Source organism: Vespula vulgaris, chromosome 10 (genome assembly GCF_905475345.1).
Source record: "Vespula vulgaris chromosome 10, iyVesVulg1.1, whole genome shotgun sequence".
Classification (NCBI taxonomy): Eukaryota; Metazoa; Arthropoda; class Insecta; order Hymenoptera; family Vespidae; genus Vespula; species Vespula vulgaris.
Window position 1 is genome coordinate 2,528,132 of NC_066595.1, and position 14,257 is coordinate 2,542,388.

At 36.0% G+C, this 14,257-nt stretch overlaps 1 protein-coding gene across 1 annotated transcript; it reads right to left on the reverse strand.

Moving 5' to 3' along the window:
- Positions 1 to 547: 547 nt before the first annotated feature.
- LOC127067051 (zinc finger protein 768) lies at positions 548 to 14,155 on the reverse strand. Its single transcript, XM_051001531.1, has 6 exons — positions 13,748 to 14,155; positions 13,124 to 13,282; positions 5,326 to 5,552; positions 4,942 to 5,234; positions 4,567 to 4,867; positions 548 to 4,328 (listed from the first exon to the last, which is right to left on the reverse strand). The coding sequence occupies exons 1-6, from the start codon at positions 13,886 to 13,888 to the stop codon at positions 4,049 to 4,051; spliced, it is 1,401 nt and encodes a 466-aa protein (XP_050857488.1). The 5' UTR covers positions 13,889 to 14,155; the 3' UTR covers positions 548 to 4,048.
- Between the last annotated feature and the right edge of the window lie 102 nt (positions 14,156 to 14,257).

Sequence of the window (14,257 nt, forward strand, 5' to 3'; positions counted from 1 at the left end):
ATAATATATATAATATATATATAATATCTATATATATAATATCTATATAGGCACTGTTAAAGAAAAGCTCGCGGAAGAAAACTGATAAATCGCTTGTCACATTACAACAGACTCATGAATGACAATACATTGATATCAGAAGATCGAGAAGTGAGAATGTGTCTTACACGTAGTGACGTCGAGAGGTCGGAAAAATATGTTGATACCTGTGACAGGGGTGCGGCTGGCTAGTCCACCGCAAGGTGAACTACCTCCTTTCAGAAACAGGAACTCGGTAGTCTCTCGGTTAGGTGGGTCGTAAAAGAAATGCATACCATAACACGTTCGTTCGTTGTCACGTTGATCGTCCAACTTTTCTTTCTCCTTTTATCATCTTTCGCTTTATCTTTTTCCTTTTTTCTGTTCTTTTTTTTCTCTCTTTTTTTGCATTAACACTTGCTTTTCTCTCTCTTCCCATTTCATCCTTTGTCCTTCGAACGCGGACAAACAAGCTAACTGAAAAACAACGAAACGCATTAAGAAACACAAAGATAAATAGATTTTGCTATTACTTTTTTGCTCGCGTTTTATTTATAAAGGTATATTTGAGTATAGTATACATTTCGTTTCATCGATTATGGCAGTAATAATTATACCTGATTTCTGATTAGCTGCGCGTGACATCGACGGTATAAAAAAGTAATTCTAGGACTATTGCTGTTATTTAAAAGAGACAATAACGGAGAAATTAATTCGCTTTTCTCCGTGAAAGATTGAGAAGGTAAAAGTAATTATTAAAAAAAGAAAAAAAAAAGAAAAGAGGATGAGGTAAATGAAAAAAAAAAAAAAAAGAAAAAACGAGAAAGATATTATCGTGGAGAAAAAAATACAGAGAAAAAAAAGAGAGAGAGACAGAGAGAGAGAGAGAGAGAGAGAGAGAGAGAGAGAGAGAGAGAGTGAGAGAGAGGAAGGGAACATGTTTTCGAAATTAGCTAAATCTTACGTAAAATTTTTCAAAGGACGCTTGGTGTGTGCCTCCCGCAAACACGCGAATTAAAAATTTATTAAAATTTTTTTATAAAAAGGCACTATATATACTCATAAATATATATATGTATATAGGCATATATATATGTATGCGTGTATACTTTAATGTAATCCGACGATTCAAATTCAGAACAATCACTTTTTTCGATTTTGTAGTTTCTTTTATAATTTTCTTTCTTTTGTTCGTTCGTTCGTTCTTTTTTTTTTCTTCTTTTTTCTTTTTCAATGCAACTTCAAGGCATCAATGAAATATATTTTTAATATATATACATATCTTTTTTTTTTTTGTTTAAATAATTAATCTCTCTCTCAATTTTCATCGGCTTAAATCTTTACGACGATTCTCATCAACGTTGACATAATAATCCATGCCACGAATTTATCTTAAATATCGTAACTACTTTCAAGTATTATCGAGTCATCATAGTTCCTTTATTATTCGTCGAATAATTGTATGGAAAAAAAATAAAACATAAACAATTAAACTAGCGTATCAGGAGGCACGATAAATACATCAAGTGTTTTATATATATATATATATATGTGTGTGTGTGTGTGTATGTATCATTTAATTGAATTAATTATTTAATCATTAAACGGATTAACGATTAACAATTACTTAGTTCTCGTATTGTTGTAAAAAATTGCAATTAGCAATTGAAAATTAATTAAAACAATTAATAGTACATTGAAAATTGATTTTGTTATATCGATGATAAATCAATGCATATTACGAATAGAATAAAGTCGATTAGTTCAACGATTTTCGATGTGTTTAATAGTAAAAAAAAAAAAAATACGATTTAATGATTTATAGATGACAAACAAAGTTTCGTTTGAATTAATTTTTAATCGTATACATCCCAACGATAAGAGAACTTTGATTGTTAAATATTAATCTTATTTAAAGAAAGAAAAAAAAAAGAAAAAAGAAAAATTGTAAAAACAACATTAAAAAAAAAACAGAAGAAAAAGAAAAAGAAGAAGAAGAAGAAGAAAAGAATTCAACTATTTTTAATTAGCTAGTAAATTAACTATATAAAATATGAATCGTGTTGAATTGAGTTTTAAATATATATATATACGTATTGCCTAATTACCGATAACTATTTTTTTACGACTAAAACCCCACTGTATATATACGTGTAAGTAAACGTGTGTATGTAACCATATGTACGTACATATGTACGCATGTATGTACGTACATTGTTATTTTTTTCTTTCTCTCTTCTTATTGTTTTTTTTTCTTTTTCTTTTTATTTCCTTTTCAAATGATTACTTAAAAAAAGATAAATAAATTAAAAAAATAAAAAAGAAGGGAAAAAGACGTTCTAATTTAGATAAGACGAGGATGACAAATAAATGCGTCCCATTTATATATAAAGATTTCAAAAGAGAAAAAAAAGAAACAGGCGCATCGAATGAAATCTTGGAAAAAAGAAAAAGAAAAAAAAGAGATATGTTCACCAGAGTGAAAACCGGGCCAGCTTTTGTTTCTATTTAATTTTATTGTCCACGTGAAAGATTTCATTCGTCCTCGATAAAGATATAACAGATTTTATTGCACGCGTGTCAACGAATACGCTATTTATATACGAAAGCCACGCGAAATATAAGACACACCTCTCTGTCCTTTGATTAGGGCATTACATAGAGGAGAAGGGGAGTAAGTGGAAATGCTTAATATAATAAGCTCCAATATATGTTACACGTCATTCAAAGATAAAAAATACACTTTTAAACTACACGATCTTTATACTTTGCTTTAGGATTTTTTTATCTATCGATCAATCGATCGTTCTCATATTCTTTTATTAAGTACACGATCGTGTAAAATGATGTATATCTTGTCATTTACGTCAACTACGATTAATAATTAAACGATAACGATATATTATTATAAAAAAAAAAAATAAAAAATAAAGAAAAGAAAAAGGAGAAAGAAGAAAAGAAAAAAAAGAGAGAGAGAGAGAGAGAGGGAAAACGAATCGAAAAATTTTTCATTTCACGTATTTCACAATATACTCGAACGCACACTCGTCGGGTGTGTGTACGTTCACGAGTAATCCCTTTCGACGATACATTCTTTTTTCTTTTTCTTTTTCTTTTTTTTTTCTCACAAAAATATTTAATGTCTAAAAGTGGATGAGAAGTTTACAAAAAGAAAGGAAAAAGAAAGAGAGAAAAAAGTTAATAATTAACTAAACACCCGAAGTATTTTCACTTGCAAAGAACAGCAATGAGAGAACGGAGCTGCAACGCGTCGTTCAAAGCTGATACTGCAATTATAGCTGAGGATGATAGCGAGAAGCTGATTACGTAGGAACGTAGAGCTATTTAAGAAATTACATTTAAATACCGATGCAATAGCGTAACTTACAACGTGTCGATATATCCCGTTAGTACCTAAATATTATTAATATTATTATTATTATTATTATTATTATTATTATTATTATTATTAATGTTATTATTATTGTTATTATTATTATTATTGTTGTTGTTGTTATTATTATTACTATTACTACTATTATTATTGTTATTATTATTATTATTATTTTTTTTAAGAACTTAAGAACTTAAGTCTCATCCCGCGTTAATGGATTTGCACTGGTGCCTGCATACAAACGAGATCAAATTATCGAAAAATCATGAAAAATGTTTAGACGACATTTATGTCGTTGATAAAAATTAGAAAAGAAAAAATAATAATAAAAATTAAAAAATCAGAGAAAACCAATCACTGTAACCGAATACGGCACCGCAACTTGTCCATTGTCGATAAGATTGTTATACATACATACATAAATACATACATATATATATATACACACATATATATAAATGCATATATATTTTAATGCATATATATATGTATATATGTACGGATGTATGTATACATCATTATAATCACAATACGCATGAAAATCTATGCACGAGTCCTGGTCGAGATTCAATGGAGAACTTGTACTATGGTAAGACACGGATCGACGGTAAAATAATGACATGAGGAGGTGTAGTTCTAGCTGCATAGTCCCGAGGGATCAACCAGACCACGAGCAATCAGTTCAGCCGTTGCTGGATCACTTCCTTGTTTTCCACTGGAGTGCTGTTGAGTTTGTTGGCTAGCATGAGGCTCGAAATGTGAGCGTACGTGGAACATGAACTCCGCCTTATCCGTAAAATCCGTACGACACATCAGACAAAAATGCCTTTCCGATGCGTACGGCTGTGGCGGCGGAGCCGAGCCAGGAAAATACGGAGCCGCGTGCTGTGGCGGTGCTGATGCTTCTAAATGTGACCTAAGAAAAGTATTCACAATGATGTTATTACTATATATATATATAATATATCAAATATATATATATATTTTTTATATATGTCCTATTTTTGTTTTTATTTCTTATTTTTAATTTATTATTTTTATTTGTTAATATAAATAAAAATATAATATAATATATATAACATATATGTATATATATATTATATATATATATATATTTGATATATTTTTATTTTTATTTTTCTTCAAGAACCTACCGTGCATGTTGCATCCACTCATCTCGCGTAGCCAACGCTCTTCCACATAATTCGCATGCCCAACTAACAGGCTCTTCTTTCAGCTTATGAATCGTATCCTGACGAGGTGGTTGTTGTTGTTGCTGTTGTTGTTGCTGCTGCTGTTGTTGTTGTTGTTGCGACGCTTGCTGTTGTTGTTGCTGTTGTTGCTGTTGTTGATCCGTACTCGGTGCCGTAGGAGTTGAAAGTGGTGTAACTCCAGGCCTATGTCTTAACTTGTTCATATGTATTACCAACTTGTCCCTACGTGCGAACGCTTTACCTGCAATTTTCAATGCAAATAATTTTGTTGGAATATACGATTTAATCGTAAAAATTATTATTCCAATTACTAACCGCAAACCTCACAGGAATAAGGCTTCTCTCCGGTGTGTATGCGCATATGAATGACAAGCTTGTCCTTACGTGCCAAACCTTTTCCACATACGGTACAAGCGAATGCCTTTGTATTCGGTTCCCCGGTATTTGTAGCTTTTGAGACTGATCCAGGACGTATTCCAACATTGTTGGTAGTTCGAAGAGGCTGATTGATCGATGGTGCTCTAGAACTAGCAAATTGTTGTTCGGTTGATCCTGGAAATGCTGGCATCACACCACCTGGTCTCATTGCTGCCGAATAATCAGGTGACCTAAAATAAATAGTAATGATTTGGCGATCATCGTCGATATTTATTGTTCGAGTATAAAGCAACGTTTAATAAAATTATTAACTAAACTTACCAAGTGCCGATAGAACGAAGCACACGTACACCGTCGTCATAACCAAGACCATCATCAGGTAGAGTGAAAGTTGGATTAGGAGCCTGTGGGTTAGTAGGTGGGCCAGGACCAGCCAGTCTCGCCTGAGCTGCTTGTTGTGCCATATGTTGCTGAACTGCAGCATGGGCCTCTACGTAAGCCGTTCTTTGTTGTTGACCACCGTTCGACATCTTGTCCTTGTCGTTACTCTGCGTTTATCAATGTTTTCAAATAAATTAACTTTATTATTTTTTAAACAATAATATATAAATAACGAAATTAATATGAGTCGATCTTCCATCGATAGATGCATGTATATTAAACGTCACTTTTACACGAAACAAAGAGAGAGAGAGAGAGAGAGAGAGAGAGAGAGAGATTATTTGTCGAGTTAATTTTATTGATTACTTAAAAAAAAAAAAAAATTGAAGAAAAATATGATATTGTATCGAGCGGGAAATAAATATCGCATAAAAAAAATTCTTCTTCGTTGTAAAGTTCTATCGATGTATATTGATATATACCGATATATCAAATAATTACAATTCCATTAGAATAATTAAAATTTTATCGCGATAACATTTTGATAAAGATAAAATATTGTAAATAATAATATTGAATAAAATAAAATGAATGTTTTATATAAAACCCAAATCCAATTGTCTTTTAATCCCAACACGACACTCGTGATGTTAAATCTCAACAATAAAAGCAAGCACGCGTAGTCTTCGACGTTTTCTTAAAAATATCTCGCCGATACCACAATACCAGCCATTTCTATAATAACAATAATTGTAGAAAAACGTAGCGACCACATATGGACGATTGGCGAGGTAAATTCAGTATTCGTAACGATTCAGTATTCTAGCAACGAAGAAAAAAAGAAGCAAAAAAGGATATATGATGCTTCTCGTTTAAAATAAATCTAACGAAGAAAACTAACGACTCTACATTTTTTAATTTTATTTTATTTTTTTTTTCTTTACGATCCCGAATAAAAATATAACGACGAAACATGAATAATCAATACGACCGCCCGAATGAAATTTTACGATGTTTGAAAATCCCGCTTAAACGATCGGCGCGCACAACGTGAATCAATTCAATCGTTGTTCAACCTATTTCAAATATCGATTAAGAAAGAAAAAAAGAAGGAAAAAAAAAAGAATTATCAAACTCGAGAATTAAACAAGATCGTCCATTAATATTTTTTATATCTTTTTTTTTACGTTTAAAAATATAATAAAATATTTCTGTCTCTCTCTCTCTCTCTCACACACACACAAATCGATCTATGCGATACATATATAGTATTGACTTGACAGGATAGAAATGAGAGGAAAAAAACGAACATTGAAAAAATATAATAAAATATTCTTCTCTTATAATTGAAACTCGATGTAGTTTCGATCAAACACACACACACACACACGTACATACGTACGTACATATATATCATTTCCTATTGATACATATATTTCCAATTGACAAAATGAAAATAAATCACTCCATATAATACTCTCTATAATTATATAATAAATTATATAGTATAATACTATATATAATTAACGTATAATACTAAACGTATAATACTATACATTAAATTTATAATCGACAAATGTCGATGATAAATTCGTTAAACAGAAGCAAGAAATGGTTCTCTCTCACGGATCGATAAGAGTTTAACCGAGAAAAAAGTCAAGAACCGCGTCGTCGTCGTGGTGTCTCGATATATATTATTATATATACACGGTGACTTTGCTTGTGTACGCCGTCAAGGTCCTCGGGAAAAGAACGATGACCGAAAAGAAAGACGAGGAGGAGATGCAGGAGGTGAAGAAGGCGAATCCCCCCTCCCTTTACCTCTCGTGACAGACGCACAGACGTACACACACCATACACATACTCACACATACACGTATACAGGGTCAAACATTTTTTCCGCGCCTCTTTCGGATAACTTCGAACTCGCTCTTTTCTCGTAGAACGAATGAACGATCTTTTTAACGTTATTAAACGATGACACAAAAAAGAAACAGAATAATTATTCATTGTTCGAATTCTACATACTTCGCGTTACGATATATGTGTGTGTGTGTGTGTGTATTTATTAATGATTAGTCATTGATCAAAAATAAACTAACCTATATGATGCATCTTCTCGGTAAAAAACAAAAAATAATAAATAAATAAATAAAGCTGGTCAATAATAAGAATTTTTTTTGTTTGGTCACCCCATACCTCGTTTTATCGATCGATGTATTTTCAAAACAGAAAAACAATCTCTAAAATCTTTTGATCGCACGAGATTAATAAAACGATTTAATAAAAAATAAAAAATGATCGATACTAACGATTATATCGATTGTAAATAATGATAGCTATTCATTGGTCGAATTCTATATTCTACATGTTACAATATTCGTTCGTGATTGGTCATTGGTCAAAATTAAACTAACCAATATAAGATGCATCTTTCCGATTAAATAGAAAAGGGAAATAAAGCTAACCAATCAAAAGCGAAAATTTTTTTATTAAATCGATCGATATAATTTCGAGATAAAAAACAAAAAAGAGAGATTAACAAAACGATTAAAAAAAGAAAAAAAAGACACTATCGATAAAGATCGCGTTGTAAATAATTATTCATTGCTCGAATTCTACATACTTCGCGTATGATGGCTTGGTCATTAGTTCAAAGTAAACTAACCTATAAGGTACATCTCGATCAGAAATAATAAATGAATAAATAAAGCAATAAATAAATAATGCTCACCAATGACACGAATTTTTATGATCATCCTATTTCTCAATTTATCGAACGATGTAATTTCGATAATCTCGATCGTTCGATTAATAAAACGATTGAAAAGAACAAAAATCGATACTAACAATCGCGTTGTAAATAACAATAAGTATTCATTGGTCGAATTCCATGTTCTTCGATGTATCAATAGCGTGATTGGTCATTGGTCAAAAGCAAAACCAATAAAACGCATTTATTCGATCGGAAAAAAGAAAAAAGAAAAAGAAAATAAAGCACACCACACACGAATTTTTTTAACCGTCCTGTCACTCGATTTATCGATCGATGTAATTTCAAAATAGGAAAAAAACAAAGGAAAAAAAATATCTCTCAAAAATGTCGATCGAGATTTTGAAAAAAAAAAAAGAAAAGCTAGATTAATCAAACAAGAAAAGAAAGAAAAGAAGAAAGAAAATCGATACTAACGGTATCGCGTTGTATTAAAAAAAAATTAGATGATCCAGCCAGCGATAATCCAAGTTAACTCGTGCCACAATGATCCCGATCGACGAAATTCCTTTTGTAAATCCAAATTCGACGATTGTACGTAATCCTTGCGGCACATCGAAAATAACACTTTCTTCAAATCCTTTGGGTTAATCCTCGAAACGATTCTTTTCGAACTAAACGAACGAAACGAACGAACGAAACGAACGAACGAAACGATCGAATAATGAAAAATCCGAAAGGAAAGGTGAACGTTGGCGTTGATGCACGCGGATTTCTCGAGACGATTCACAACGACAACGAGGAACGATAACGATGATGACGATGACGATGACGATGACAAAATTGTCCCTCCTTCCGCCCCTCCCTCCTCTATACGATTTACTTCTTAACCATGAAAACGAAATTTTTTCGATGAAGGAATAAATAAAAACAAAAAAGGAAAAGAGAGAAACAGAGAGAGTGAGAGAGAGAGAGAGAGAGAGAGAGAGAGAAAGAGAGAATGAGTGAATGAGAGAGAGAGAGAGAGAGAGAGAGAGAGAGAAAAGAATTTCTCCACGGAAGAAAATTTCGACGAATTTTTCTTTCGTCGGTTGAACTTGAAAAAGAGAGAGGGAAGAAAGAGAGAAAGAGAGAGAGAGAGAGAGAGATAGATAGAGAAAGAGAGAGACAGAGGGAGAGAGAGACAGAGAAAGAGAGAGAGAGAAAGAAACAGAGGATACAGGTAGAGAAGTAGAGAAGAGGAGTACCGGCACTCACGGAGGGAACCGGACCCTTCTATTCGCGACGCGACGAAAGAATCTCTCTTGCGACGTTACGAGAGGGAAAGAGGGCTTCCGAAAGAGCGTACCGCGTTGTGCTGTGCTGAGCTGCCCGCCGATTCCAGGCGCGGGAGGATGCAAGGACAAAGAGACGAAAAAAGCGACTGGCTCTTCCTCCCCGCCAACGGCGTCGCCGCTAGACTAGTCCAGAAAGAGAGAGAGAGAGAGAGAGAGAGAAAGAGAGACGAGACGAGAACGAACGAGACGGAGAAAGAGAGAGAAAGAGAGAGATAACTACGTGAAAAAGACAGAAAGAGAGAGGCATACATACGTATACACATAGCAGCACGCAAACAGTATAAGAGAGATAGAGAGAGATAGATAGAGAAAGAGAGTGCGAGAGAGAGAGAGAGAGAGAGAGATGATTCAGAGAAAGGAAGAAAAAGAGAGACGGATAAAGAGAGAAAGGGAGCAGACGAAAAGAGAGGGGGAAGATGGCGGGTGACACACGGATGCAGCCGCGTAACGATATCGAATGGGGGGAAGGTCCCCGTTCGGAATGCACCCCGCAAAAGAGACAGATACAGAGAGAGAGAGAGAGAGAGACGCGCCTGCGTCGCACGCCACGTCTAGCCTCTGCGTAAATGTACATGTATAAACGTGTGTGTATATTTACATGGATGTGTGTGTGTGTACGTGCTGTTGGTACGCGTTTGTGCGTGTTAAGCTGCGTGAGTAACCAAAGAACTTATGGGTGGCCATGCACGCACGCGCGCATGTCTCTGCACCGATCTTCTTTCTTGCTTTTTTTTGTTTTTGTTTTTTTTTTTATACGTACACGCACGCACCCACACAAATAGTAAACAACTACAAACGAATATACATATATATGCATGCATGCATGTGTGTGTGTGTGTGTGTATAGACACACACACACACACACACACACAGTATTAAGTTCACGTTTCCTGTAAACCATTTTACTTGCGCTTTCTGTATTTCTCCGAGCATGCATTTGCGGTTGTTCCAACGGGATTTTCTTCCCTATCATCTATGCGTGCTTTTATATATATATACACATGTATACACACATACACACATATGATACATCACACATATATACACTATATGTACACATTATATATAAATATAAAAGTATGCACTTATATATGATATATATATATATGTATGTATGTGTGTATATAGTGAACGCACGTACGAATATATTAGGAAGCATAGCATAGCAGAGAGAGAGAGAGAGAGAGAGGGGGAGAGAGAAAGAGAGAGAGAGAGTAAGGAAGAAAGAGAGAAAAAGAGAAAGAGAGAGAGAGAGACGCAAGATGACGGATCTCTTCGTTGTCTTACGGAACGAAAAGGGACACGTCGAAGGGAACGATCAGTAGCGTCGTTGTGTCGTCGCGGTGCGTCGGCCCGTTGACCTTGACACTGACATTGAGAGAGAGATAGAGAGAAAGAAAGAGAGAAAGAGAAGGGCAAGAGAAAGGGAGACTCGAGCGTCCTCATAGGGACTTGGCGGATTGTTAAGCCAGACTGAAACTGAAAGAGAAAGAGACGGAAAGAGATAGAAAGTGGAGTCTGGCTGATCTTTCGAGCTATCTCGTTGAATCCTCTCTCTCTCTCTCTCTCTCGTGGTAGTCACTTACACACGCGTTTACGAGCGAGGTCGGCCGATCGCGAGCAATCCGGGCCATCCCTGGAATCGAAACTGGTTTTCGAAGGGTCGAGAAAGAGAGATAAAGAAAGAGAGAAAAGAGAGAGAGAGAAAGAAAGAGAGAAAGAGAGAGAGAGATACTGCAGAGGCGGGGGCACAGCCAGTTAGCCAGCTCCTCTCTCGCTGCACCTGTGCCCGGGGAGAAATCGGACGAACCGAACAAGAGAAAGATAGATAGATAGATAGATAGAGAGGGGGAGAGAGAGAGTAAGAGAGATAGGTAGATAGGTAGAGATAGAGAGAGAGAGAGAGAGAGAGAGAGAGAGAGAGAAAGCGTCTGAGGGAGATAGGGAGGGGGTACGCCGATCGGAAGATGCTCGAAGCGAAGCAGACGAGAGAGGGGGAGGATGCACGGAGATCCGTCCGGCCCGCCCGGGAACCGGCCGTATTTTAAACGCTTTCAAAGCCGAAGTTATCAAGAAAGAAAAAAGAAGAAAAGAAAAACGAGAAAATGTGGAACGAAATATGTACATATTTACTAGTTAACTGTGAACAGAATTCTTCAGAGAATACGTCTAGCACGAGAGAGAGAGAGAGAGAGAGAGAGAGAGAGAGAGAGAGAGAGAGAGAGAGAGAGAGAGAGAGAGAGAAAGAGAGAGAGACATTTCAATGTCGAGATCAAATATTGCACATAAAACATATATATATATATATATATACGTATACATTTCAAACATAACCTATATCAACAGTACTCGTCCCTCTTTTTTTTTCGACTCGTTTTGTTATAATACATAGTCGTCATATACGTGTATCGATGACCGAGAAACGAATAAGTACTTGGTCCTCTCTCGAGCGGACCTACACATAGAGTCTTTTCCGTTTAAAACGCACATGTCGTCTAGCTACATATGTACATCGGACAAAGATAAAGTAGATGTAACAGACAGGACGATGGGAGGGACGGTATGGGATGCTGCTGAAGAGAGATAGGGAAGGGAAAGGGTGGAGAGGAAAAGGAAGGTAGACTACGACGAGCCGAAGGAGAGACTTTCGCTTTCCGTACGCGACGTAGCCTAGCAGAGTCCACGGCCGATCAATAGCGCCGCGACGACGGTTAACTCTACTCTCCCCCTCCTCTTCACCCTTACCCTCACCCTCACCCTCACTCCTTCCAATGCCTACCGACCGACCAACCCAACCCATAAAACCCATCCAACCAACCAACCAACCAACCACCCACCCACCCACCCAGAAATCTCACGCGTCTGTGTGAGGGTGGAATTATCGAGATCCTGCTTCGTCGAATGAGACTGAAACGAAAACGACGAGGGTGTTGAGGGAGAAGAGCAAAGAGGACTCTAACGGAGAGGAGACGAGGGGCAAATCAAGGACCTCCGGCTACCGATCGCATAAGCGGCTCTCTTTTGCGCCCTTGCTCTCTCTCCCTCTCCTCTCCCCTACGCATACACGCTCACTCACTCACTCACTCACTCACTCATATATTCGCCTCCTTCACTCTTCCTCACCTCCTCTCCTCTCCCCTCCTCTCCTTTACAGCACTCCAACTGGAGTTCCATAGGTTTTACATAGGTGCGAACCGCGTGTCCCACAATCGAAGAACTTTTCTTTTTACGAAGAGTTTAAACGCGCGTATTTTTATTCTCCTCTCGTTCTTCAGAGCTTGCCTTTTCCCAATGCGTTTCAATAATAAAATAAACGCGCCTGTGAACGAGAGAGAGAGAGAGAGAAAGAGAGAGAGAGCTCTGGAACACCGTCAAGTACCTCTTTTTTACTTCTCTCCCTCTTTAAAGCAATGAAATTAATATGTTTACGGGCAGGTTTTAAAAGTCTTTGATGTTCTTTCCGGAGTATACACGTTGTATTTGATCTTTATACGTTTATTTAGTTTCATGATCGCACTTTAAAAAGTCAAAGTAAACAAAGATTTAATAATTTTTAAAAAACCGTCAAGATATCTTCTTTACGGCATAGAATTAAATCGTGATTGGATTATAATCGATGAGTAAATAAGTATTACGTTAAAGGTAAAGAAAGTTATTATATAAAAACCAAGTCTATACTTTGTCTCACCTGATTGGTTACAGACGCAGCAAGATTCTTCAAACTATCCGCGTAATTTTTCAATACCGTATCTGTGGTCATACAGCTTACGCGAAATTCGTAGAACATATCCAGTTTGTACACGCACCTTTGACAGATGTTCTTTGGAAGTGCATCCTCCTTTGTTATCTGTAACGGATTTAAAAATCATATGTTAGTAAATGTTTTCGTAACAACTTTCCATTTGTCTTCATCGCGATGCAATACGTTAGCTTGACACAGAACGTAAGATTTCAAGCTCAACATTACGATGTTACTATCAATAAAAATGTTCCTTTACGTTCTATACACATTTGCTTAGTATCTCTCCGCTTCGATGTATCCTACATTTAACTATGTCGATCCTTCATATTTCTATCGAATGAAGATATATCTTTCTATTACAAAGTGTGACTTTTCCTAGCAATAGTTATACATACTCTTGACAATTTAATTATACTAGTCTATCTAATTATTAATTCACGCACTACGTGTAGCATTGAAAAGAATAAATAGGTTAATTCTAAAATAAAATCATAGATATCTCCAAGATGTGAAGAAAAGAAAAAATACAGTTTAGATTTCTTTGAAATTCATAATTAAGAAATTACTTACCACGGCGGGAATACATGAACGTATTTTAAAAAGTAATTGACGCTGTTCGCCCTCTTTGTCGAATATCTGTAAGTGATGATTGCTTTTCAACGAACAGAGCCTACAGAGCTCGGCGAAATTAAAATCCTCGTTCATTGCCATTGTTTGGAAAGTTGGAACTAAAAACACGAACGCTCGAAATAGGTTATGGCCGTAAACACCGCACGCGACTTTCTCACACACGTCCCGCTTCGCATCGATGAGATATTTCGAAGTGAAAAAAATTACTGGTACTTCTAGATCGTAGCTGATAAAACTTCGATCACGCTGGCATGACGCGAACGTGTACGAGTTATCGTTAAAAAATTAAACTTCAAAAACGGAAAGAACCGAGGGAGGCCGCCATCTTTCTCCCTCACCCCTTTTTAATCCTCCTTAAAAAATGATCTTGAAAACAAGCGAGAAGTTCGAACGATTTCATTGGTCGGGAGGAAGAACGATGATGACCGGTCGATAATGTAGAAAATCTTG

What these genes read in the sequence shown, in the direction of transcription:
- LOC127067051 (XM_051001531.1), bottom strand. Translation starts at nt 13,888, where the DNA reads ATGGCAATGAACGAGGATTTTAATTTCGCCGAGCTCTGTAGGCTCTGT. An exon ending in TTATTCCTGTGAGGTTTGCG is followed by an intron (nt 4,868 to 4,941) that starts GTTAGTAATTGG and finishes TGAAAATTGCAG; the next exon opens with GTAAAGCGTTCGCACGTAGG. An exon ending in GAGTGGATGCAACATGCACG is followed by an intron (nt 4,329 to 4,566) that starts GTAGGTTCTTGA and finishes TACTTTTCTTAG; the next exon opens with GTCACATTTAGAAGCATCAG.